Here is a 27,462-nt window from a genome sequence, read left to right on the forward strand (position 1 = left end):
GCCATTTCTGCAGATGACATGATCCTATATACAGATCTTAGTGAAGAATTTCTTTGGGATATATAATACAATATTAAATACTAAAATACACTGTTAACAGAAACATACCAAAAAAAAGTTACACACAAAAGAACAAAGTTAAACTGTACTACATATTCTTAATAGACGAAATCCTAACATATTAAATACCACTTTTCTAACAATTATAAGGCTCCTAAAAAGGAGGCTTTCAGTTATCTTTTTCATCAAGATCCTTTACACACAATAATTTAATTCCAATCAAAATAAAAATTAGTAATAAAGGAAGCCTGACAAATAAGTTCAGCCTTACTTTCATAAGAAATTTCAAAGTGCTATAGAAACATGCCCAGGAACCTGGCACAGGCCATCTTTCTATTTGTTAGTCCCAGTCTGGGCCTAACAACTTCCATCAGGTCTCACCTATTTTCCAAGATTGCAATTCCTCAAATCATCCCTTGGCCTAACACTTCATCAGGCAGCCACGAAGCTAACCAGGTTCTAATGAATCTCCGTCTACAGATCCAGAAAGACTATTCACAGTCAAGACGAGAGAGAGAAAAATGACCCAAACTTTATCATTGCCTCTACAGGGTGAATCACTGAATTCTCTAACATCTGCACAGCATTCAGACTAAAGACAAAATGATCATGACTGCAACTAATCATACTGAAACTATTCTAGCCTAAGAGGTGATAAGTCTTTTTAAAATGTGAAATGTAGTTTTATAAACTTTAAGACATTTTCTAGTCTATGGCTTAAAGTACAACTAAATTACTACTCGAGTCAACTAGATAAGCCTAAAGTACCAAATACAGTCATATGAAAATTTCCTCCAAAAAGGTTGCCATTCTAGGATATTTTTCTTTTCTAGACCAGATTTATACTCACTAAATAGCCCTCTATTGCAAAGAGAATCAAATAAACAGTCAAAAGAAATGTAATGTGGGAAGTTGATGTGGCTCAAACAATTGGGGTCCCATCCAGGGTTCGATGCCCAGGGCCTCCTGGTGAAAGCAAGCTGGCCTGTGCAGTGAGCTGGCCCGCACAGAGTGCTGGCCTACGCAGAGTACGCGCAGGAATGCTGCCCCAAACAGAAGTGCTGCCCTGCACAGGAATGCTGGCCTACGCGGAGCATGGCGCAGCAAGATGACTCAACAAAAAAAGACACAGAGGAGAAATAATGAGACGCAGCAGACAAGGGAACTGAGGTGGTGCAAGAGAATGATCGCCTCCCTCCCACTCCAGAAGGTCCCAGGATCAGTTCCCAGAGCTGCCTAATGAGAATATAAGCAGACACAGAAGAACACACAGTGAACGGACACAGAGCAGACAATGGCGGGAGGGGGGAGAAATAAATAAATAAATCTTAAAAAAAAAAAAAGAAATGTTAATGTTAAAATCAGCCAAAAGAGTATATATTAATATGAAAAGTATATATTTACATACCAGCAATCAAAACGTAACAATTCTGAGCCCTTTGCAAATTTTATCAAAGCTATTTGGGAGAAAGGTTAAATGTGTTTTTTACAGGAAACTCCATTCAAAAATGGAAAAGGGGTGTGGGAAGGTTGTTAGAAAGTCATGGAGGAGCTTACAAGATCAAAGGAAAGGCTAAGGATCCAAGGACAAAAATAACAGGAAGTAGCAGCCCCAGAAAATCTCCACAGCCTCCCCTGGAACCTGTGATGGAGGGTGTTGTCTCCTGTCATTGGACTACTGATTCAAATTCTAGGCAGGAAACTCCAGATTTAGACTGTCATGTGCCTGCTCCTTGACAGACGATACCCTACACCCTCCCACTCCTGCTTCCACTAGCATGCCCAACAATGCTGAATTCCCTTAGAGAAAAAGTAATTCCATAAAACAAAAGTAGGGTGGTCTTTACAAAAGATGATGAAATGAATCATGAACAGCAAAGAAACAACACACCCACAGAGGAAGGTAAAGTTACTTTGTTTTTGAAACACACTTGACTTTTGCAACTGATATTGTAGAAATCTACAACCTTTGACATAACATCATAAAACCATATCAGGAAAATGTAACACAAGATAAACCAGACAGCAGTCCAATTTGTTAATATTCCCACACTTCTTTATGTTTTCCTGGTCACTATACAGAAAAGGAAACAGACAAACCTTCCCAAATTAATATAAAGGACCCACATTATTTCTTTATCAAACTTTACCTGGACTCTGAGAAATAACTAAATGATTTCTCTTCAAAGACTATCATTTCTGAGCTTAAAGCAATACTGCTTAGAGTAAACAAAATAATTTAAGACCCTAAAACATCAACTTGAAGAATGTGTGATACATTAACAATCACTCAATTATTGTCTGCTATGGGCTCTAAGATCGTTCCATACATTATCAAAATAACCCCCACAGCAATCTAATGATGTTCAATCTATGACACAGTGGCACTTAATCAGGGATGATTTTGATCTCTGAGACCACTTGGCAATATCTGGAGACTTTTCTGATTATTAGACTGAGGGGTGGATGGGAGGCTATAACTAGGATCTTGTAGATAGATCAAAGATGTTGCTAAATATTCTGTAGTGCACTGGATAGCCTCCCACCATAAAGGATTAGCCAAGGTTGAGAAATAGTGTGAAGACTGAGAAACTGACTATATTCATTACTATTCTACTAAAGAAAAAACAGTTTAACAGGGATTGAGTTATTTGCCCAATCCATGTACACAGGAGTGGCAAAGCTGGGATTTAAACCCAGGTTTAATTTTAGAATCCAAAATCATAACCATGACTAATGTGAGATATAATTAAAATAAAAATCAGAATTTAAAAAGTATATTTCATTTATAAGTGTGAGAAAAGATGTGTAAGATCAGTACACTGAAAACTACAAACTCTTCCCAAAGTGTTCTACAGATTCAAAGCAATTCCAATCAAAATCAAAGCAGGGTAATGGGTGTATGGAAAAAATACACCAAGTGTACGGACCATAGTTAATGGTGATAGTCTGATAAGTTCTTTCATAATCTGTAACAAATATTCCACAACAATGTAAGAAAATTTAGAGTCAACAGAATAAGCACACAAATATATGCTGATATATGGGAATTCTGCACATTATGCATGATTGTTTTGTAAGCTCACAACTTCTAATAAAAAATAAAAATCCAAGCAGGCATTTTGAAAAAGAAACTGACAAAAATTACCTAAAATTCTTATGGAAATACAGAAACACCTAGAATAACCCAAACAACTTTGAAAAAGAACAAAGTTAGAGGACTTATACTACCTGACTTCATGAGTTACTACAAAAACACAGTAATCAAGAGAGTATGGTATGGGCATCAAAATAGACAATCATATCAATAGAACATAATAAAAAGTCCAGAAATTGGCCATGCATATATGGTTAATTAGTTGTTGACAAAGGTACAAAGACAATTCATTGGAGAAAGGATAGTATTTTCTACAAAGGTTACTGGAACAACTAAATATCTTATGTAAAAAAAATAAACTTTTGAGCCACAGCTAATACCATACACAAAAATTAACTCCAAATATATCAAAGGTGTAAATGTAAAATCTACAACTATAAAACGTCTAGAAGAAAACTTAGAAAACTATCTCTACGAGTTTGGATTAGCCAAAGAGTTCTTAAAAACAATTCTACAATCAAGTCCATAAAGAAATAAATTAATATCAGACCTCATAAAAAGAACTGCTCTTCAAAAGACAATGAAAACAATATACACAAGCCACTGATTGGAGGAAAGTATCTGTAAATCACATCTGATAAGGACTTGGTCCAGAATATATAAAGAATTCTCAAAGGTCAATAAAATGAGAAAACAATCCAACTTTTAAAAACTGGTCTAGCGACTTCCGGGAATACAGCTGACAAGAAAGACTTAGGACTCCCTCCACTCCCAGGCAAATAGATAGAGGACAGGCAGAAACTGCCTGGAAAAAAATCTTCCAGGATTTAGGAAACCAAGAGAAAGCTGGACACTGCAGAAGAGAGAGGAATAAAGGAAAAGAATCACAACAGCAAAACTGTGAGTTGAAAGCAGGGGCAGCAGGTGCTACTGTCGACATCCTCCCCCACCCTATAAACACTTATCAGTCTCAGGCCTTGGTGCCCACAGCTACACACAAAGGGGAACCCAAAGACCCACATTTCCAGAAAAGGGGAGAGGGACAGCCTAAGGCTGACTCAGCTTTTGACTCATAAATGTGGTCTGCTGTGTCCATGGGCCCTTCCAGGGCCGGTGGGGCCGCACCAATGTTTGCCTTGGGAGCTAATTTGGGAACTAAAGATCTGGGACTAAGAGATCCGAACCTCTTAATCTCCCTCTCTCTACTAACCTGGATTGGTTGTTTTAGTGAGGACACAGAGAGGAATACAATTAGATCCTACCCAGCAAAAGAGAGGGGGCGGCCGGCAAAGGTGGGAGAACTGCCTCTGAGTAAATATGAACTACGAGGCTCTTAGCCCCCAGGAAGGATCCTCTATCACACTAATCCCGTCCACGCTGGAGCAAACACACTGTGACCAGGCTGCCAAAGAGCACTATCTAGGGCTCACCTAAGAAGGACATGGGAGGAAATTAAAAGTAAATATGTAAGAGAGGCTTTTTCTAGCCTTTACAGGTTGGATCTCCCCAGGGAGCTGAATGATACCATGAAATGTAACAGCATAAGTGTCAGGGAAGTTCCAGGAAAAGAAGAGAAAGAAAAAGGGACAAAAAGAGTATCTAAGGAAAAAATAGTTGAAAATTTCCCAACCCTCAAGAAAGAAATGGGGAGGCGGACTTGGCCCAGTGGTTAGGGCATCCGTCTACCACATGGGAGGTCCGCGGTTCAAACCCCGGGCCTCCTTGACCTGTGTGGAGCTGGCCCACGCACAGTGCTGATGTGCACAAGGAGTGCCCTGCCATGCAGGGGTGTCCCGGCATAGGGGAGCCCCACGCACAAGAAGTGCACCCCGTAAGGAGAGCCACCCAGAGCGAAAGAAAAGTGCTCCCCAGGAATGGCGCCGCTCACAGAGAGCTGACACAAGATGACACAACAAAAAAAGAAACACAGATTCCCGTGCCAGTGACAACAACAGAAGTGGACAAAGAACACACAGCAAATAGACCCAGAACAACGGGGGGGGGGGGGGGGGGGGGGGGCAGGGATAAAATAAATTAAAAAAGAAAAAGAAGTAAATAATTAAAAAAAAAAAAGAAACAAATGAACTTACAGGTTGAAGAAACACCATATTCAATTAGAATAAATGCAAATAGACCTATTCCAAGAAACACACTACTCAGAATGTCAAATGTCAAAGATAAAAGAGAAAATTCTGAGAGCAGCAAGGGAGAAGCAAACCATCACACACAAGGGATGTCCAGTAAGACTTAGTGTGGATTTCTCATGAGAAACCATGGAGGCGAGAAGAGAGTGTCATGATAAAAATCTGATAGTGAAAGAGAAAAACAGCCAGCCAAGGATTTGAGCAAAAATTGTTCTTCAAATACAAAGGTAAGTTTAAAATATTCACAAACAAACAGAAACTCTAAGATGTTATAAAAAAGAATCCACCTTTGCAGAAAACACTAAAGGAAGCCTTAGAGCCTGAAAGAAAAAGACAGGACAGAGAGGCTTGGAGGAAAGTATAGAAGAAAAAATAGCAGAAGGGATAATCAAATGAGTAAATAATCAGTGGCTCAAAGAAGAAATTCTAAGTGAAATTAGTAAATATATTAAGATGAATAAAAACAAGTACACAACTTACCAAAACTTATGGGATATAGAGAAGGCAGTCTTAAAGAGGGAAATTTACAACCCTAAATGCCTATATTAAAAAAGAGAGAGCTAAAATCAAAGATCTAACTGAACAACTGGAGAAACTAGAAAAACAACAGAAAACTACTCCCAAAAGCAGAAGGGAAGAAATAATAAAAAAATAGAGCAGAAATAAATGAAAGTGAGAAAAAAAAAAGAGAAAAATCAACAAACCCAAAAGTTCATTCTTTAAGAGCATTAAAATTGACAAACCCCTAGCTAAACTAACAAAGAAAATAAGAGAAGATGTAAATAAATAAAATCAGAAATGAAAAGAGCAAAGTTATGACCCCACCCAGAAATAAAAAGGATCATAAGAGAATATTACAAAAAAACCATATGCCAACAAACTAGACAACCTGGATGAAAAGGACAAACTCCTAGAACTGCTCAACATACACTGACATTCAAGTAATACAAGAAATTAACAAACCAATCACATTTAAAGAGATTGACTAAAAAAAACTCTCCCAATGAAGAAAAGTCCAGGACCAAATAGCTAAACAGGTGAATTCTTCAAGCATTTCAAAAGGAATTAATATCAATCCTGTTTAAACTCTTCCAAAAAATTGAAGAGGAAGGAAAACTAATCAATAGATTTTATGAAGCCAACATCAACTTTATAGCAAATGCAGATAAAGACATAACAAGAGAAGAAAATTAACGACTAATATCTCTAATTTAAATAGATGCAAAAATTATCAACAAAGTACTTGCAAATCAAAACCAAGAGCATGTCAAAAGATTTATACAACATGACCAAGCAGGATTTATCCTGGTATGCAAGGCTGATTCTACATAAGAAAATCAATCAAGATAATACACTACACTTTAACAAATTGAAGGGAAAAAAAACACACAACCATCTCAAGAGACGTGGAAAAGGCATTTGACAAAATCCAACATCCTTTCTTAATAAAACCACTTCAAAAGATAGGAATAGAGGGAAACAGATGTGGCTCAAGCAGTTTGGGCTCCCGTTTACCATACAGGAGAGGTCCAGGGATCAATGCCCAGGGCCTCCTGATGAGGGCAAGCTGGCCCGTGTGGCGTGCTGGCCCATGCGGGAGTGCTGTCCCGTACAGGAAGTGCAGGCCAACACAGTGAGCTGGCACAGCTGATGACACAATAGGAGACACAGAGAAAAAAATAAAAAAGAGACACAGAGAAGAGACAATAAGAGACATAGCAGAACAAGGAACTGAGGTGGCACAAGAGAGTGATTGCCTCTCCCCCATTTTGGAAGGTCCCAGGATTGGTTCCCAGAGGTGCCTAATGAGAATACAAGCAGACACAGACAAACACACAGTGAATGGACACAAAGAGCAGAAAATGGGGGGAGGTGGGGTAAGTAAATAAATAAATCTAAAAAGAAAAAAAGATAGGAATAGAAGGAAAACTCCTCAATATGATAAAGAGCATATATGAAAAAACCCACAGCCAACATTGCACTCAATAAGAAAAGGTTGAAATCTTTCCCTGTAAGATCGGAAACATGACATCCAAGGATGCCCACTGTCACTACTGTTATTCAAAATTGTGCTAGAAGTTCTAGCAAGGGCAATTAGACAAGAAAAAAAGTAGAAGGTATCCAGATAGGAAAATAAAAAATAAAATTCTCATTACTTGCAGATGACATGATCCATTATTTAGAAAACTCTGAAATGTCCACAACAAAGTTACTTGAGTTAACAAACAAGTTCAGCAAGTGGCAGAATACAAGATCTACATGCAAAAATCAGTAATGTTTCTGCACAGTAGTATTAAACAATCTGAGGAGGAAATCAGGGTAAAAATTCCATTTATAATAGCAAGAAAAAGTCTCAAATACCTAGGAATCAATTTAACCAAAGTACAGGACCCAGGAAAGCAGACCTGGTCCACTGGATAGGGCGCCCGCCTACCACATGGGAGGTCCAGGGTTCAAACCCCGGGCCTCCCTGACCCGTGTGGAGCTGGCCCATGTGCAGTGCTGATGCACGCAAGGAGTGCCCTGCCACGCAGGGGTGTCCCCCATGTAGGGCAGCCCCACACACAAGGAGTATGCCCTATAAGGAGAGCCACCCAGCACGAAAAAAGTGCAGCCCACCCAGGAGTGGCACCGCACACGTGGAGAGCTAACACAACAAGATGACGCAACAAAAAGAAACACAGATTCCCAGTGCCATTGATAAGGATAAAAGTGGTCACAGAAGAACACACAGCAAATGGACACAGAGAGCAGACAACTAGGGGGAAGGGGAAGGAGAAATAAAGAAAAATCTTAAAAAAAAAAAAAACTACAGGATCTGTATACAAAAAACTATGAAACAATGCTTTAAAAAAAATCCATGAAGACTTAAAAATGGAAAGACATGCCATGTTCATGAACTGGAAGACTAAATATCATGAAGATGTCAAGCCTACCCAAACTAATTTATAGATTCAATTTAATACCAATCAAAATTTCAACAGCCTACTTACAGAAACAGAAAAGGCAATTACCAAATTCATTTGGAACAGAAAGTGTGCCCGAATAGCCCAAAGCATTCTAAAAAAGAGCGACATGGAAGGAATTTCACTGCCTGATGTTGAAACATATCACAAAGCTACAGTGGTCAAAACAGCATGGTACTGGTGATGTAGGCTACGAGTGGGGGGACTGTTCATATATTCGTAGATAACCTGAGTGATATGTTTTCTGTGCGATGCGTTTGGGACAGTAAGAACTGCAGCAGCCGCCCGCAGCTCCCCCGCCGTGGGGAGGCACCAGGTAACTGCATCCAGAGGGGCCCAGAAGAGGGAGGAGGCATTGCCTCCACTGCAACAGCTGCACCCAGGATGCAGAGCATCAAGTGTGTGGCGGTGGGTGATGGGGCAGTGGGCAAGACGTGCCTGCTCATCTGCTACACAACTAACGCTTTCCCCAAGGAGTACATCCCCACAGTGTTCGACAATTACAGTGCCCAGAGCGCAGTTGATGGGCGCACAGTGAACCTGAACCGGTGGGACACGGTGGGCCAGGAGGAGTACGACCGCCTCCTCACACTCTCCTACCCTCAGACCAACGTCTTTGTCATCTGCTTCTCCATTGCCAGTCCGCCCTCCTACGAGAACGTGCGGCACAAGTGGCATCCAGAGGTGTGCCACCATTGCCCTGATGTGCCCATCCTCCTGGTGGGCACCAAGAAGGACCTGAGGGCGCAGCCTGACACCCTACGGCGCCTCAAGGAGCAGGGCCAGGCGCCCATCATGCCGCAGCAGGGCCAGGCACTGGCCAAGCAGATCCACACTGTGCGCTACCTCGAGTGCTCGGCTCTGCAGCAGGACGGCGTCAAGGAGGTGTTTGCTGAGGCTGTCCGGGCTGTGCTCAACCCCACGCCCATCAAGCGTGGGCGGTCCTGTGTCCTCTTGTGACCCTGGTGCTCAGCTTGGAGGCTGCCCCTGCCCCCTTACCACTTGTGCCTTGGTGCCTTGTCTGCCCCCAGCTGTGCCTTAAGGACTAATTCTGGCACCCCTTGCCAGGGAGCTCCCTGAATGCCTTTTTCTCCCTAAGGAGGCCTGCAGGGAAAGGGGCCCAGCTTCTGGGTCCTGCCCCACTCCCCTTGGTAACACCAGGTGTCCTCCTGAGCTTACCCAGGTTAAGGTTGGACTCCTCCCCAAGAGGCCAGCCCAGTGTTCACCTGCCCTTTTCCCCTACTGACCAGTTCGTCCAGCTTCCCACACAGGTGTTGCTGCCTATTGTGGTCCTCCTCTCAGGTTAGGGGCTCTCAGCCATCCCTAACCTCTGCTCTCGCTGCTCTTGGAATTGCCGCCCCCCCCCCCCAAGATGCTCTCTCTCTTCCCCAAGGAAAGAGCCACAGAATCCTGAGAAGATGAATTGCTCCCACCTGCCCCTACATGCCCAGGCCTTACGCATCCGCTGACTGACTTGGCCCCTGTGCTCCTGGGGGCCTTTCCAACCCCCATCAGCATCAATAAAATCTCCTGTCTCCAGTGGAAAAAAAAAAAAGAACTGCAGCCCTGCCCTTGATAACTGTGACAACAACTCCAGTCCTGGAGAAACAATTTAGCAATGCAAACTTTATAAAAATGCAGACCAAATGTGCTAAAAGCTTATCTAGAATGTATGAAGTCCATGCTAAAAGCTTACCTAGGATGTGGAGATATATGCTAATTCAAGCCTACTGAGCACTGAAACAAAAGAACCATTTGGCCCTTCCTCTCTGTAAATACAAAGGAACTCAAAAATCTTGTTCAAGGCTCAGGTTTGAAATAGAAAGGTCCCGAGTCTGGCCAGCTGTCAATAAAACATTTTTTCCTTCTCAAAATCATTCCTGACTTCTGGCCTTTCTATACCTAAATAACTGAACCTCTCTCGTCTTCTACAACATTTGGGGGGGGGGGGCTCTCCCAGGACTGCAAACGGAGGCCAGAGACGGTAGCATTTTTGCTGCCCCTTCCAGATCCCTGAGGAAGCCGGGAGGACTTGGGTGACCCCGAATTATCAGGGTGCCCCTGGATTAAATTTACTCCAGAAAAGATGTGGGCTCCACCAGAGTCTTCCCAATGAAATTAGAGGGCAATGGAAGGTCTGAAGAGAAAGATTCTGAGAATGAAAAAGAACTCCAGACGTGGAGGAAGGTAAGACTCCCCGGGGGAGCATAGTCAGGAAAAACCTTAGCTTTAATTCCTGGGGAGGGAGCCTGATCAACTCCCAAGAGAGAGCCCTAGTACCTCCAGAAATTTGGAGAAAGCCGTTCTCCTTAGGTCTGGAAAAAGGAAAAAAAAGGGAAAAGCCTGGTGTTTTGGGTTTGTCTAACTGCATGTTAGAATCTGGTAACTGGTCTTGTCTCTGCTGAAAAGAGAGGGCGTTTGATTATAATAAGAAAGGATGTTTATAGGTTCGAGTCCTAACGTCCTGGAAATTGGTCTGGATTTTGAAAAACTTGGTTACAGGAAAATGAATCAGCTCTTCTAGTGAAGCTTGGTCCGGGTATAAAGTTAAACAGTGAAATAGGTCTAAGTCTTTTGTTGTGGTGCTGAATTGCAAAAGAATTCGCTTTATATCAGATATTAATGTTAAGTGTTCTCTCTTTTTAAGGTTTGTAATGGCTGCAGGGGCAGTCGTGCAAAAGAGATACACATATAGATTTTGTGAGTCAGATTAATGACCTTTGTGCTTTGGTCTGTGTAAACTCAGTGCTGGTGTTAGAGTTGTGTGGTTATGTAAAGTGGTGGAATTTGGTTGAGCTGGAACCCTCCCTTGCCATTGGCAAGGGAATGAATTGATTATAGGGCAAAACTGCGGAGTCTAGATGTTTGCGCATGCTCTGCTGTCTTGTCTCTGATCCACCCCTTTGCCATCCCTGTCCGCGCCACACACCCAGGTTTGTTGGGGCTGCCCCAGTCAGGGTGGCTGGGTCCCCGGGGAGGGCGCCAAATCTGAGCAGGTCCTTTCTGCCCATCTGGAAAGGGGGAAGCGGCTTGCCCCTTTCCAGTGAGCCCACACCTTCTATTCATAAGTCACATTCCTATTTGATTGTTGTGCACTGGACTGCCTGGAAGGGGGGAGGTGAAGGGGATGAAAAGTAGTATCAAAATAAATGCAGTAAAGTTCCCTCCCTAGGGTGTCAAAGGTCAAAATAAATTTGCATTCTGCCCAGGTTCTTCTGCTTTTCCAAATCTCTCTCTCTTTGAGACTATGTAGAAATGTTTCAGAAATGTAAACTTCTCTGAAGAAAGGAGGCTATGGCTTGAAACAACAGACCTCTAACCACTTGACAGCCTTTTTAATGGTCTGGCTGGGAACTTCAGGATTGTAAAGCTACAGAGAAAAAAATCTGTTTGGCTTTTGTCAGCTGCTGGCGCCTAAGAATTCACAGTAAAAGGTAATTTGAAAATGAATCTTTAAATGCCAATACTCTCTTGCCGGTGAATTAAATGCATAACTTGAAGATGAGAATTTGTTACTAGAAAAAGGCAGAACACTTCACAGAATTGTTACTAATAAAATTCTTGTAACTTAATTAATAAAGGTATCTAATTCACCTTAAGGTTAAAACTTAATGAAAACTGTATAACTAAGAGTCAAGATCATTTATAGATGCATTTATATTATAAAACAGCAGAAGGATAATAACTGAAATTATAACTGGTGAATTTAGCCTGAACCTATTGTAAGTGTAAATTCTAAACTAACCTTACCTTTGTTTAAAGTTACTCCAAGCCTAGCCTCACCCCTTGGCTTTGCCTATGGTTATTTCATAACAGCTTCTGCCCCTATAATCCAGGGAAAAGCGGCCGTGGAACATCCCTGTCTCCTGTCCTACTGGTATTAGTAAGCCTGCTTTCTCTCATGATTCCAGGTGTGAACTAAATCACTGCCTGGTGAAATTCTTAGCCCGCGGGGTTGAACGACCACTGGAGTTTGACTATCTCCAAGGACTGGGAAAATAAAGGAGGTCTCCTGTCTTGACTGTCAGTGTTGCTAAAAGTGGCAATTCATGAGAAAAACCAGTCTCCCTGAGGCTTCAACAGACTCCGTAAATATACAAAGTATTAGTCTTTTTTGCTCATTCAAAATTCTGCTAAATTCAAGGTAAAATATAAAGTTCTGAAACAAAAGAGAATTGTGTTAAAGCACTGGGAACATTTTGGTTACAAGCCATTAGTTAAGAAACAAAATTCTTCTGCAAAGCTGCATGGTTATACTGCAAATTAAGGGAAAAAACCTTTTAGAATCTTCAATTATTTTGTAGCCACACTTATTTTGAAAAAAATGAAAGTTTTAAGTAACAAGTTGTGGGAAGCAGACTTGGCCCAGTGGTTAGGGCGTCCGCCTACCACATGGGAGGTCCGTGGTTCAAACCCCGGGCCTCCTTGACCCGTATGGAACTGGCCCATGCGCAGTGCTGATGCGCACAAGGATTGCCCTGCCATATAGGGGTGTCCCCCACATAGCGGAGCCCCACGTGCAAGGAGTGCACCCCATAAGGAGAGCCACCAATACGAAAGAAAGTGCAGCCTGCCCAGAAATGGCGCCGCACACATGGAGAGCTGACACAACAACATAACGCAACAAAAAGAAACACAGATTCCCGGTGCCACTGATAAGGATAGAAGCGGTCACAGAAGAACACACAGCAAAAGGACACAGAGAGTAGACAATGGGGGGGGGAGGGAGATGAGAGAAATAAAAAATAAAAATAAAATAAAGTAAGTTGTGTTTCTGTGTCAAACTATTCGTGTCTGCCTATTTGCTCAAACTGTTGGTTAAATACGCAGTTATATAAGTAATATATATAAAACCTAAATTAAACTGAACAGTATATAAAACAATGTAAATTATAAGTAACATCAATGAGTTGTGTTCTGGGTCTAACTCTATTTATGTCTGCCTATTTGCTCAGTGTATATCTTCATACGTCTGGATAATAATATCAAATTAACAAATCAAAATTCTTAAAAGAGCTCTATTCAAATTGCTAAAAGTTAAATATGCAGTTATATATGTGAATAAATATTCCTGTAGCCCAAACTAGACTAAGCAGGATGGAAAGGTCATATAGAAATCTGATTATAGAAACTATTAGAAAAGGGCCTTTTCTTTGCAAGAGCTTTGAGGGCAGGACTAGGTGTGGCAGGTTCCATCTACTAGGCTGGGGAATTAAGAATCAGTTTGCCCTGTAATTCCCCAGTTTAAACCTTTGACAGTCTTAAAATAAGAGTGGTTAGTGGTTCTGTTGCCAAAATTCAGTAACTAAAGGAATTCCATAAAAGCTATACAGAGATCTTTCCTGGATTACAATTAAATTATGTGACTGTAATGTGTTTCAGAACCTGGTAGTCAGTATGCTTTTAAAACCATTCACAGTTTCAGAACTTAAACAAAAAAAGGAAGTTTTGGCTTCCCATGGGGAAAGGGGGAGAGCTTTCCTTGCATAGATTATAATGGTTTCAGTTTTATTTAGCTTGAGTGTAATCTCCCTTAGTTTATAAATTACCCATTAAATAAATTAACATTATATATACAAAATCTTTGTAGTAATCAAAATTGTAAGTTCATGTTTATGAAATTAGCTAAAGAAAAAAGTGTAGATATGCTCTCTGAAATAAATAAAATAAACTTCTTTGGTTGGTAATTGTAATTTAATAAGTTTATTTAAATGTAAAGTAACTAGTCTATATGGTTGTGGTCAATTATAAAAAGGTTGTGAAAACATCTTCCAAACTGAAAACATTTAAATGGTTCTAGTTCTAGAAGTCATTATTACTAACTAAAAACCTGGATTGATATTGGTAGCAAAGAATAACTCTGTGATAATAAAACCCGTCTGAAGGCCACTGCAAAGTGCATATTTAAGTAAATGGTAATGAAAAGTTATCTTGATTCTATTAGAAATCTTCCATTTTCATTTTAACAATGAAAAATAGTTTTTTCCTGTATTACTAAAGTAAAATACCTACTATTATCTCCCTGGTAAAATTATATAAATAAAGTCATTTGATATATGATGTGTTGCATTAAAATGTTTAAAATATATAAAAACAAGGAATAAACTTTAACATTACCAAACTTTCTTGGGCATCCACACCAGGCCTTGAATACATTACAGGTTGCCTCTCCATGTGAGCTATTGGCTAGGCTGGTCACTGACCCCTCAAATAGAAATATTTGTTATATCAGCCTCTGGTTATGCTCCTGAAGTTGATGGAAACTACATTGCAGTTTCAAGCTCCTGCAGCAGCCAATGATGACTCAGTACAGCCAAGCGTACAATGGATATCACCTCCAGGCTGGCACTGTTCCATACTGCCAGAGAGCACCATGTACCAGGCTGGTAGAACACTGGAAACTCTCTCTAGGATCAACAATGCTGCGACTTACTCACTGTGTGAAGAAAATGCTAAGTGGAGCCATGATTACCAGGATACTTGTAACTAAAACTTAAGCACAATTGGCATTATGGCCTGCTCCCATGAAGAGATAACATGTAAAGTATTACAAACCTGAAACTTAAAACTATGACTTGCAACTCAGAATCCTTATGCATTAAATAATACATTAATTAATATTATGTGCTGTACTTTTTATCCTGTACTAAATATATGCCTAATAATTATAACGTTATCTTTTCTATTCTGGATCAGGTACAAAAGTATATATATTTTTTTAAAGATTTATTTATTTATTTCTCTTCCCTTCCCCCGCCCCCCACCCTGATTGTCTGTTCTCTGTGTCCATTTGCTGCATCTTCTTTGTCCACTTCTGTTGTTGTCGGCGGCACAGGAATCTGTGTTTCTTTTTGTTGCGTCATCTTGTTGTGTCAGCTCTCCATGTGTGTGGCACCATTCCTGGGCAAGCTGCACTTTCTTTCGAGCTGGGCAGTTTGCCTTACGGGGTGCACTCCTTGTGCATGGGGCTCCCCTACGCTGGGGACACCCCTGCATGGCACGGCACTCCTTGTGTACATCAGCACTGCACGTGGGCCAGCCCCACACGGGTCAAGGAGGCCCGGGGTTTGAATCGCAGACCTCCCATACGGTAGACGGACGCCATAACCACTGGGCCAAGTCTGCTGCCCAAAAATATATTATTAGACATGTTAAATTCCTGGTAACTTCATTTTCTAAATAATTAATAAACATGTCTATAAAATAAGGTGGTGGTCTTAGCCAGGCTCAGCCAACTTACTATGCTACTGTACTCTACTGTGTAGTAAAAATGAGGGTGACTTGCTAATAATGGGTTACCCATTGAACAGTCAAAATTACCGGAAATTGTACAATTAGAACCAAAAATTTTTTTAAAAACTTTATTCTGTAGTTCTAATTACCCCCACAGCTAAAACTAAGGAAATTTCAACTTGGTGCACTAATCCTGAATGAAACCAACTGCCCAAAAGGTGCCAGTTCACCAGAAGCATCTAACAGAGCACATGTGTGTCAATCATTAAACAACCTGATATACAACTTCAAAACAAAGCTAAGTATCTGCTGCAATTTCTCTCTGAAAATAACTTAAATATATATGTATGTATGTATGTATACTACTCTCACCAGCTTTTAAAAAAGGATGCCATCTTTATAAGCACCTAACTTGTCTACCTCTGTAATCCAATGTCCTCTTTTAAAAACTGGTATTCCAAAATTTTAATGAAGTTTGTTTCTTTCAGAATAAACATCTTATTAACAATGTGAAAACTTCATCCAGCTTCATATAGAATGCAAGATCCATCTTCCTCCAGTTAAAATAAAATAAAAGTTTTACACCTTGTTAGGCAATGACTACAGCCCATGGCCAACAGGAAGCAGTTACAGAAAAGAGATCATCTCCCTTCAGCACCCCTTTAAGATTAAAGGTGTAAACTCTTTAAGAGTAAAATAAAATTAATAGATGGATCAGGAGCCTGACTGGAAATCCACGTAAGTGCCAATGGCCCCAAGATAACTGCGGGGAGGCCCATCCCCAGGATTCTAATGTCCAGAATGAAAACTTCTAAAAACAGGATAAATCCTCAATGCTTTAACAGGAACTTTGTCTTTAGAGCTTCACTAAAAACTGATAAGTAGAGTAATCAATCAAAACAGCCACTCACCTCATACCTCCAACAATAATTATGCCAAAGCTTCGCAAGTTAAGCTTCAGCATAAGGGGGGAAATGATGTAGGCTATGAGTGGGGGAACTGTTCATATATTCGTAGATAACCTGAGTGGTATGTTTTCTGTGCGATGCGTTTGGGACAGGAAGAACTGCAGCCCTGCCCTTGATAACCGTGACAACAACTCCAGTCCTGGAGAAACAATTTAGCAATGTAAACTCTATAAAAATGCAGACCAAATGTGCTAAAAGCTTATCTAGAATGTATGAAGTCCATGTTAAAAGCTTACCTAGGATGTGGAGATACATGGTAATTCAAGCCTATTGAGCACTGAAACAAAAGAATCACTTGACCCTTCCTCTCTGTAAAAAAGGAACTCAAAAATCTTGTTCAAGGCTCGGGTTTGAAACAGAAAGCTCCCGAGTCCGGCCAGCCGTCAATAAATCATTTTTTCCTTCTCAAAATCACTCCTGAGTCCTGGCCTTTCTATACACAAATAACTGAAGCTCTCTCGTCTTCTACAACACTGGCATAAAGACAAACACAATGATCAGTGGACTAGAACTGAAAATCCAGAAGTAAACCCTCACCTCTACAGCCAACTGGTTTTCAAACCTACCAAGTCTGTGTTAATAGGACAAACCAGTCTCTTCAAAAAATGGTGCTGGGATAACTGGGTATTCATAACCAGAAGAACGAAAAAGGACTCCTATCTCACTCCCTATTCAAGAATCAACTCAAAACAGATCAAAGTCCTAAAGGTAAAAGCCAGGACCACGAAACTCCTAAAAGAAAATGTAGGAAATCATCTTAAAGATCTTGTGGTAGGTGGTGGTTTCTTAGACCTTACACCCAAAGCATGAACAAAAGAAAACACAGATAAATGGGAGGTCCTCAAAGTTAAACATTTTTGCACCTCACAGGACTCTGTAAAAAGGGTGAAAAAGCAGTCAACTCAATGCAAGAAAATATTCAGAAATCACATATCCAATAAGGGTTTAATATCCATTCTCTTTAGCGAGGTGCTAAAACTTACCAATAAAAAGACAATCTGATTTAAAAATGGGCAAAAGACCCCATGCAGCCCAGAGAGGTGCAGGTTCCCACACAGTGAAGCAATGCACCAGAAAGACGATGATGCAGAGATTAAAAAAAGAGAGCGAGCAAAAGACTTGAATATACATATGTGTGAAGAAATACAAATGACGAAAAAATACGTGAAAAAATGTTCAACATCACTAGCAATTACAGAAATGTAAATCAAAAATACAATGAGATATTATATCACACCTATTAGAATGGCCACTATTAAAAAGACAGAGAACTGCAAGTGTCAGAGTTGATGAGGAAAGATAGGAATACTTATTCACTGTAAGTGGGAACGCAGAATGGTACAGCCACTGTGGAGGACTGTTTGGCAGTTCCTAAGGAAGCTGAATACAGACTTGCCACATGACCCTGCAAATACCACTACTGGGGATATACCCAGAAGAACTCTGAGCAGTGAAACAGACACTGGCACAACAATGTTCGTAGTGGCGTCACGATTGTCAAAAGATGGAAACCCAGGTGTTCCTCAACCAATGAATGGATAAACAAATTGGGATGTAGTCACACAATGAATATTACACAGCTGTAAGAAGAAATGAAGTCATAAGCATAGGACAACATGGATGAACCTGGAGGACATTATGCTGAGTGAAAGAAGCCAGCCTGAAGGAAAAAAAAGGACATTTACATAAATTTTAGAAATTACAAACTAATTTATAATGACAGCAGATCACTGGTTGTCCAACAAGTTCGGGAGGAGAGGCAGCAAGGGACAGGAGAGCAGGATTACAAGGCGGCAGAAAGCAATTTTGGGGAATAACAGAGGTGTTTATTATGAAGATTGTAGTCATGGTTTTACACATATAGTCATATGTCACATGTGCATAGTTTATTACTGTATGTCAATTCTACTTCAATAGAGCTGGTAAAAATCCGCAACAATAAAATTATGCAAGAGGTCTAGAAGAGAATACAGACAAAAAATGAAAATAGTACTAGCAATGTCTACTCTCAACATCATTTTTTTTAACGCCAAAGTTTCGATTAAGAGAATGTGTATAATTTTATACCTCATCTAATTCTAAAAGGATCCTTGATAGCAGATAATAAAAGCAAAATAATAAAACCATTAAACAAGATAGTAAAAAGTAACCATTCAGAATTTGAAAATAAGATTTTCTATAGATAACTGCAAAAAAGAAAGGCATCTGAAAAATTTAACCCCTTTAAGGTAAAACTAAATTTGTTCATCAAAACATCTGCTAATCACTTGCATTTTCTATAATTTAACATAACTTATTTTACATTCCCTCACTTTATCCCATCTCTCAAGAGTTTGGTTTCTATTTTCAAATTCCTTTTCAGATTCTCTTTTTCTACTACTATTGCCATAAGTCCTAGGCACATCAATTCAAATCAATTCAAACTGATTGTAAATTAATTGCTACAGAAACCTCCTACCTTACCAGATCCCCGTATTATTCCTCTTCCCAATGCATTCTGAACAGCCTTTTTTTTTCCCAAGATTTATTTCATTTATTTCTCCCCACCCCCACTTGTTGGCACTGTCTGCTCTCTGTCTGTTCACTGCATGCTCATCTTCTTTTTAGGAGGCAATGGGAACCAAATCCGGGGCCTCCAATGTGGGAGGGAGGCACCTAATCATTTGAGCCACCTCCGCTCCCTGCTTGTTGTGACTCTAATTGCATTTCTCATTGTGTTTCGTCATTGTGTCTACTTGTTGCATCATCTCGTTGCATCATCGTGTTGCGTGCAGCTCACCATGCCAGCCTATCATGTCAGCTCACTCTCCTGATCATCTTCCTTAGGAGGCACTGGGAACTGAAACTGGGACCTCCCATGTGGTAGGCAGGCACCCAACTGTTTGAGCTACATCGCTACATCTGCTTCCCTGAACATTTTTTGAAGTAGCTTTCCCTGAATCACTCTCCTGTTGATCTCTAGTTAATCTTAAAATAGCTATCTTATCAAAAGCTGCAGCTCAAACAAGACATCAAGACCTTCCATAATTTGCACTCACCCCCGGTCACCCTTATATCCCACCTTCCACATCATATAATCCAGATTTTTTGCAATTTTGAATCAGAATCTCTGGGGGTAGAGCCAAAACATTTTTAGCCCAGATAAGTATTATACACACTAAGATCTGAAAACCTACTGGTATAAGAAAGGATCTTTCATAATATGACCTTTGCCTAGCTTCTTGGTCTCATCTCCTAACAGTTTCCCCTAAAGACATTAAATTCCAGTCATACCAAGTTATTTGTTGAACTCATCTTCTTTTTTTTAACTCTATACCTCTTTACATACACTGCTTTTCTTTCCTTGTAAAGTCAGATAATCTCCCCAATTCTGTCATTCTCCTCCCATGCAGCCCCATTTTCCCCAACTATGGACTTGACTGGAATGAAAAGCAGGTAAGCATCAAATAAACAAGGGGAGAGGGGATTTATGAGCAAAAAATAGAATATACATAAGTACAGAATGGGAAAAGAGTAGTTAGACTCAACAAGAGGCAAGGGAATGAACTCCTGAGATGGAGCACAAATATAAATGACATAAAAATGTTTAGGGAAGTGATGTGGCTCAAGCAGTTGAGTGCCCTCCTACCAGAGGGAGGTCCCAAGTTCAGTTCCCAGTCCCTCTTAAAAAAGACAAGCAAGACAGCCAGCTGATGCAACAAGCTGTCGAGGCAAGCTGACACTATGAGATGATTCAACAAGGAAACAGAATGAGACACACACAAGCAGGGAGCCACCAGGTGTGGCTCAAGCAATTAGGCACCCTGCTCCCACATGAAAGGTCCTGGTGCCTCCTAAAAAGAAGATGAGCAGACACAGAGAGCACACAACCAACAGACACACACAGCAGACAGCGAGAGCAAATAACGAGGGTGGGAGTGAGAAATAAATAAAACAAAACTTTTTTTTTAATTAAAAAATATATATTTAGCCATTCAGCCTTTGCTAAAGACCTGAAAAAAATTTTTCCCAAGACTAAACCTACACTGTGGGTAGGGACTGATCACAGTAAATTAAAAAAAGTTTGTAGGAAAACAGTAGAAGAGATGGTTAAAGAAGTAAGCCCGTGAGGAAACTCTGAGAGCCAAATATTATAACATAATAGGTATTACAAAATTGTGAAAAGTGTGTAAAATGCAAAATTAAGATGAATGAAATATTTTAGCTACAACAGGTCTTAAAACTAGGAGAGAGTGAAGGTTAGAAAATCTGAGGGAATTTGTGTTCAGCTGTTTGGTTCCCTATAGAACCTAGGCTCCTTGAGGAAAGAACTCTTTTTCATCTTTTTTCCAACAAATGTGGTGTTGACTCACTATAATTACTACAGTTCCATTTTAGTACTTTGTGTTTCAATGCCCTATTCAATTAAATAAGATTATCAAATGTTGGCTAGGAGTTCCCATTCTCACAAATCTAATATTTCTTAGTTTATCAAGTCATTTTATTTTTCAGTAACTTTCTACACCAGAGGCTGGCAAGCTTTTTCTGTAAAGCACCAGATAGTAAATACTTTAGGCTTCACAAGCCATACGGTCTCTGTTACAACTATACAACACGGCTGCTGTTGCACAAAAGAGGCCACAGATAATAGGTAAATGAATGTGGCTGTGTTTCAATGAAACGTTATTTACAGACACTGAAATCTGAATTTCAGTTAATTTTCTTGGGTCACAAAATATTTTTCTTCTGATTTTTTTCAATCATTTAAAAAATGTGAAAACCATTTTTAGCTTGTGGATCTTTAAAGTCACAGGCTATATTCTGTCAGTAAGCCGTAGTTTTCTGACTTCTCCTCTGTACCCTAACTTAGAGGTTCAACTGTATAGCCCTTCCATTATTCCATATTTCCACGATTAACTTTATTAGCAAGTCTTTCTGCTAAACCCCAAATGTGCGAAAGCCTCTGGTAAATGATCAATTTAGGCATTCTTTTGACTTAAACTCCCTCCGGTTCCACCTACATTCACACTTCTAAAAAAGAAAAAACTTACCTAGTTTCTGATTTAAACACTAAAGGAAGGAAAGGGGGAATTTAAATAGTAGTGTAAATGGAACAATGAACAAGGATAACTGTCATATTGATGTCAAATGTCTAAAGGGTCCATTATAAGAGTAATTCTGTTTCTAATTTCTCCCCTAAAGATTCAAACACTAACTAAAAATTAGACAGTAGCTTTTGAGTTTGATGAGATAGCCTAGACTCATTCTCATATATTTTTTTAAATGTACAAGACCAAAGAAATGAGTGATATGAACAAGCATACTACAAGAAATATTATAAGGAAAAGACATTGTGTTATGTAAAAGTTTTGATAGGGAATAAGGTGAACGACAGTTAAAAGACCACATTTTTCAGTTTTTTTTTGTTGTTGTTGTTTTTTAGGAGGTACCAGAGACTGAACCCAGGACCTCATACTTGGGAAGCAGGTGTTCACCACTGAGCTACATCTGCTAGGATCATATCTTTTTTTTTTTTTAAGATTTATTTCTTATTTATTTCTCTCCCCTTCCTCACCCCCACTCCCAGTTGTCTGCTTTGTGTCCATTCGCTGTGTGTTCCTCTGTGTCGGCTTGCACTCTTGTCAGCGGCACCCAGAATCCATGTCTCTTTTTGTTGCGTCATCTTGCTGCACTAGCTCTCTGTGTGTGTGGCACCATTCCTGGGCAGGCTGCACTTTCTTCACACTAGGCTGCTCTCCTTACGGGGCACACTCCTTGCACGTGGGGCTCCCCTATGTGGGGGACGTCCCTGCGTGGCACGGCACTCCTTGCACGCATCAACACTGTGCGTGGGCCAGCTCATCACACAAGTCAAGGAGGCCCTGGGTTTGAACCTTGGACCTCCCATGTAGTAGGCGGATGCCCCCCATCCATTGGGCCAAATCTGCTTCCCTTGGTCGTATATTTTGAAGGATAGAAAATTTTCTCAAATTCATTCATGCATCAAAAAATATCAATGTGTTTGAAATACAAGTTGGGCAAGAAAAAATTAAGTGCCGAAAATGGACAGAGTCTCTGATCTCAACGGTCTATAGTCTAAAATTAAGTTCTTCAGTAAGTACTTACTAGTCGCAGGTAGCTATTTAAAATCAAAATTAAATTACATTAAAAACTTCAGTTCCTCAATCATACTAGCCATATTTTAAGCATTCAAAAGTCACATGTGGCTTGTGGCTGCCATACTGGACAGAGGTGACAGAAAATATTTACATCACTGAAGAATGTTCTGTCAGACAGTACTGACCTAAAATATATTTCACATTTCCCTGTTTCAATAGACTAAATATAAAAATGAAATTTAACTTGTCTTTTTCTTTAAAAGAAAAGTGCAAAAATGTTTACCACCTACCTCCTGGAGAAGGTGACTATCTTTCTACAGAAGTATTTACTGTATTGTATTGAAGGCTGAAAATCTTTTCCTAGGTTGACTCATTCAGCAAAATAATTATGTTGGATGTTTTTACCATGGTTTGAAAATATTTACAACATTCAGGAAATGAGTATTTCATCATCAATAACTATTTCAACCTTCTTATTAACTTCAAAGCAAGTTCAATTTCACCTTCAACATTCTCAACTGCAATATGTTGGAGAAGTGAATTCTGTGCTTCATTCTGATTATCAAACAACTAATTTTACGTGAAAAACAGCTCCTCCTTATCACCTCTGCCCAATGCCTGGCATATAGAAGGTACTCAAACTGTGTCTAGCAGTGCCAAAAAGCAACACAAAAACCAAATTCTACTTAACTGTTGTTATTAATGGGCTTCAAATCTGTACTGCTCCTTATGTAAGGCACTGTTGATTATAGGATATAAATGGCTCCAAACACTTGCGAATACAAGTTTTCTAGGTCCCTGAAAAATACTTACAGTTTGTAAAAGAAGTACAGAGTTTACAGGGGAAGAAAAGTATTGCACACTGCCCCAGAACTAGATAATTAATCCAGTTTTCTATAACTTAGCTATGAGATAAACTGGCTTTTAAATGAGTTATGTAAAATATTTCTTATAAATTACAGAAAACTGATTCTAAGGCAAATCTTTTAATGATACAGATTTTTCTATAGAGAATTTAAAACTAAACTGATTCATACTGAAATATATACAATTATCTCCAAAGGGCTATCTATCCTATTTTGTTGTTATAAAACTTTCTCTTAATTTCTGTGAAATAAGCTATCGGGAAACCTTCTCAAAGATATTTGCTACAAATATATTTTAACAATATATAGTATTACCTACATCTGTACATGTATTTAGCAGTGCAATAAACCTTGTTTCAGTCATTTAAAATATCAAATGGTTTCCACAAAAGTACCTGTTGAAACATGTTTAACAAATATCTTGTTTCAAGACATTTTCTGGGTGAATTAAGAAGAGATTTTATGTAGGTCATCTGCAATAGTTTATGAATCACTATTAAGAAAAATCATTGTGGTAATCTGAACAATTCTAAACTACCACAAAGACATCTCAAAGTTCCAAATTATTCATGAAAGATAGTTTTATTAATATTGAAAATTTTCCTAGAAAATAGAAGTTTAGGGAAAAAAAATCTTCCAATTGATACATACAACATGTTCATTTTAATGAGACTATAACTGATTAGCAAATTTATCAAGTCACTTTGGTACAGAATCCCTTTGAAATATTTTCTAACCAAACTAATTTTTGTTTTTTTTTTTTTTTAAACAGGAAAACGCCAACATAGTTGCCCATTACTACAAATTATGTAGTCAATTTTCCGGCATTGGGGGAAATCACAGGGGTCAGCACACCCAGAGGGCAATGGATTAGCCTCTCCCTGGGAAAACCACCTTCATGATCATGGTATCTCCCCCGCCAGAGAAGTATAACCAAACTAGTTTTATACTATCAGGTGATGGGGGAGGGGGCTGGGGAAGGAGGGAGGGAGACACAACCACGCACTAACACCCAAAATACATAGTGAGAGATCCTTCATAAATACCCATGTATAAAGTCCTAGAGTCAAATACTGGCTAAAGCTCAGGAAGCAGAGATAAGAGAATGGATACAAGCTGAAAGAAGAGTAATAAAGTTACTATCTATTAAGTTATGCCTGACAGCTAAATATGTGCAGAACACTATTATAAATTTATCACATGAATTCTTTTTTAAAGATTTTTTTATTTTTTTAATGTTACATTCAAAAAATATGAGGTCCCCATATACCGCCCACCCCCCAACCCACTCCTCCACCCATAACAACAACCTCCCCTCCTCCATCATCATGAGACATTCACTGCATTTGGTGAATACATCTCTGAGCACCGCCGCACGTCATGGTCAATGGTTCACACCATAGCCCACACTCTCGCACAGTCCACCCAGTGGGCCATGGGAGGACATATAATGTCTGGTCACTTTCCCTGCAGCACCACCCAGGACAACACAAAGTCCCGAAAACACCCCCACATCACATCTCTTCCTCCCACTCCCTACCCCCAGCAGCCACCATGGCCACTTTCTCCACACCAATGCCACATTTTCTTCAATTACTAATCATAATAGTTCATGAATAGAATATCAGTAAGTCCACTCTAATCCATACTCTATTCCTCCATCTTGTGGACCTTAGAATGATTGTGTCCACTCTACATCTATATCAATTGCTGGATGCAATTCTCCTATTTCAGTTGTAGGCACTCTTGGCTCCCTGGTGTGGTGGTTGACCTTCTTCACCTCCATGTTAGATGAGTGGGGTAAGTCCAATAAACCAGATAGGAGTTGCAAGTCTGTTGAGGCTCAGGGCCTGGCTATCACATGGTCAGTCCAGAGATTTAGGTCCCCTGGGTATACATAAACCCCAGCAACAACTACAGTTCTGGTAAAAGTAATAGGAGAGACATGTGGACAAAGATCACATCTAAGTCCAGCTCCATCACACAGAAACACAAACTCCAAACAAAGTAGGGCCAACTGAGATGGCACTGAATTCCATCTGCCATGACCATAGAACCTGTGGGTCTCTGTAGCCCTCAAAAGAACCAATACCTGGGGTTGTATCTACTTTATCTGTCTCTGGGACTCTGCTCAGGTGTGCATAAGGGCAACCCCTCTGATAACTTCCCAGCTCTTTTTGGAGACTCACAGCCATATAAACTCATTTGTCCTTTCCATTTCCCCCTTTTGTTCACTTTATTTTGTATTTATTTCTCTCCCTTCCCCATCCCCTGCCCCCTGCCCCCGGCAGTGTCTGCTCTCTGTGTTTACTCGCTGTGTGTTCTTTTGTGTCCGCCTCTATTCTTGTCAGTGGCACGAGAATCTGTGTCTCTTTTTGTTGAATCATCTTGCTGCATCAGCTCTCCGGGTGTACAGCACCACTCCTGGGCAGCCTGGACTTTCTTTCGCACTGGGGGGCTCTCCTTACAGGGCGCACTCCTTGCACGTGGGGCTCTCCTACGCAGGGGACACCCCTGTGTGGCACGGCGCTCCTTGCACGCATCAGCACTGCACTTGGGCCAGCTCCACACGGGTTGAGGAGGTCCTGGGTTTGAACCGTGGACCTCCCATGTGGTAGGCGGATGCCCTATCCATTGAGCCAAGTCTGCTTCCCCACATGAATTCTTAATCTTTATGATAACCCCATAACATAGGTACTATTATTAATCCCATTTTGCAAATGAGAAACCTGAGGCACAGAGGGGTTAACCCACATATTTAAGATTACACAGTTATTAAGCTGTAGGATTGGGATAAGAAGCCACGTATGTCACTAAAGCTCATACTACTTCAAAGTTCAGAGAGCCCATCATATGAGTGTTATCTGTTTGATATCACCTTTGTAATCCCACTGTGGACTGTTCAGTTTTATCCCTACTTTCCTAGAGGAGACAGAGGGCAGGGGAGAAGAAATCCCTTCCTTAAAGTCTCTCAGGGAACATGTGGCAGAGATGGATCTGGAACCCAAGTCTTGTGACTTATCACCCAGTGCTTTTCCTTCAACATACTTAACTGGTGTGGTGACTCTAAAAGTTATGTCCACAAATTGTTTAATATGTCTCTTCAGAGGGATGAGTCTAATTCTTCTCCCCTTGAGTGGTTTGTACTTAGAAACTCACTTCTAACTAATAAAATGTGGCAGAAGTGACAGGTGTGAGACTTTTAAGAGTAGATCAAAGCCCTGAAGCATCCTCCTTGCTCTTCTTGGATCACTCACTCTGGATGAAGCCAGCTGGGATGTGAGGACAACTCAAGCCACCCTACAGAGAAGTTCACATACCAGGGATGGAAGGCCTCCTGGCAGGAGCCATGTAAGTAAGCTGCCTTCAAAGTGAATGCCCCAGCCCCAGCCAGACCTTCAAATGACTAGAACTTTGAGCTAGAACCACCCAGTTAAGCTGCTCCTGAAGTCCTGATAAATGATGTTTCTTGCTTTAAGCCACTACATCTGGAGATTGTCTATTAAGTAACAATAGATAATACAACCAGAAAAGAAAAAACAATCACTGTACACACTCATGTGTGTATATGAGTGGCCAACACCTGCCATCTACATGAGTACAGTGGAGAAGAGAGTAGGCTCTGCAAGCCACCTTTAAATACAATCTGTGCAACCATGAATAAGGGGCAATTTCTCAGACTCACTTTTGTCACCCATATTGTTAAAGGTAAGTTCATCATTTTAAATACCTTCCCCATTTTACAATAATCTCCCTCATTTTATCCTACTCCTAGGGTTGTTATGAGGACTAAATGGAGGAATATATCTAGCACTTGGTATGGTGCCTAACATCTAGTAAAAGGTTCAGTAAATGTTAGCTGTTACATATCCTATTTCATTTATTTAATCTTCCCTCCACAAGCAATCTCCCCCAGACTTACAAACCTGCTCTAAAAATGCCCAATTCTCAGTAGGGAGCATCTCCACTCCTCCCTTAACTCGCTAAAAGCCTTTACTTACTGATCTTTACTTAGTTCATTTACTCCCTT

At 40.2% G+C, this 27,462-nt stretch overlaps 2 protein-coding genes and 1 non-coding gene across 18 annotated transcripts in view; 1 reads left to right on the forward strand and 2 right to left on the reverse strand.

Moving 5' to 3' along the window:
* SRPK2 (SRSF protein kinase 2) overlaps nt 1–27,462 on the reverse strand; it is a 272,440-nt gene that overhangs the window by 201,192 nt on the left and 43,786 nt on the right. The gene's annotated exons all lie outside the window — the stretch shown is intronic.
* On the forward strand, nt 8,562–9,806 carry LOC101441065 (rho-related GTP-binding protein RhoG-like). Its single transcript, XM_004448807.5, has one exon. The coding sequence runs from the start codon at nt 8,652–8,654 to the stop codon at nt 9,225–9,227; it is 576 nt and encodes a 191-aa protein (XP_004448864.1). The 5' UTR covers nt 8,562–8,651; the 3' UTR covers nt 9,228–9,806.
* LOC111767331 (U1 spliceosomal RNA) lies at nt 24,200–24,363 on the reverse strand. The gene has a single exon (XR_002799180.2). It is a non-coding gene; the product is annotated as a U1 spliceosomal RNA (small nuclear RNA).

This window comes from Dasypus novemcinctus, chromosome 5, assembly GCF_030445035.2.
Source record: "Dasypus novemcinctus isolate mDasNov1 chromosome 5, mDasNov1.1.hap2, whole genome shotgun sequence".
NCBI lineage: Eukaryota > Metazoa > Chordata > Mammalia > Cingulata > Dasypodidae > Dasypus > Dasypus novemcinctus.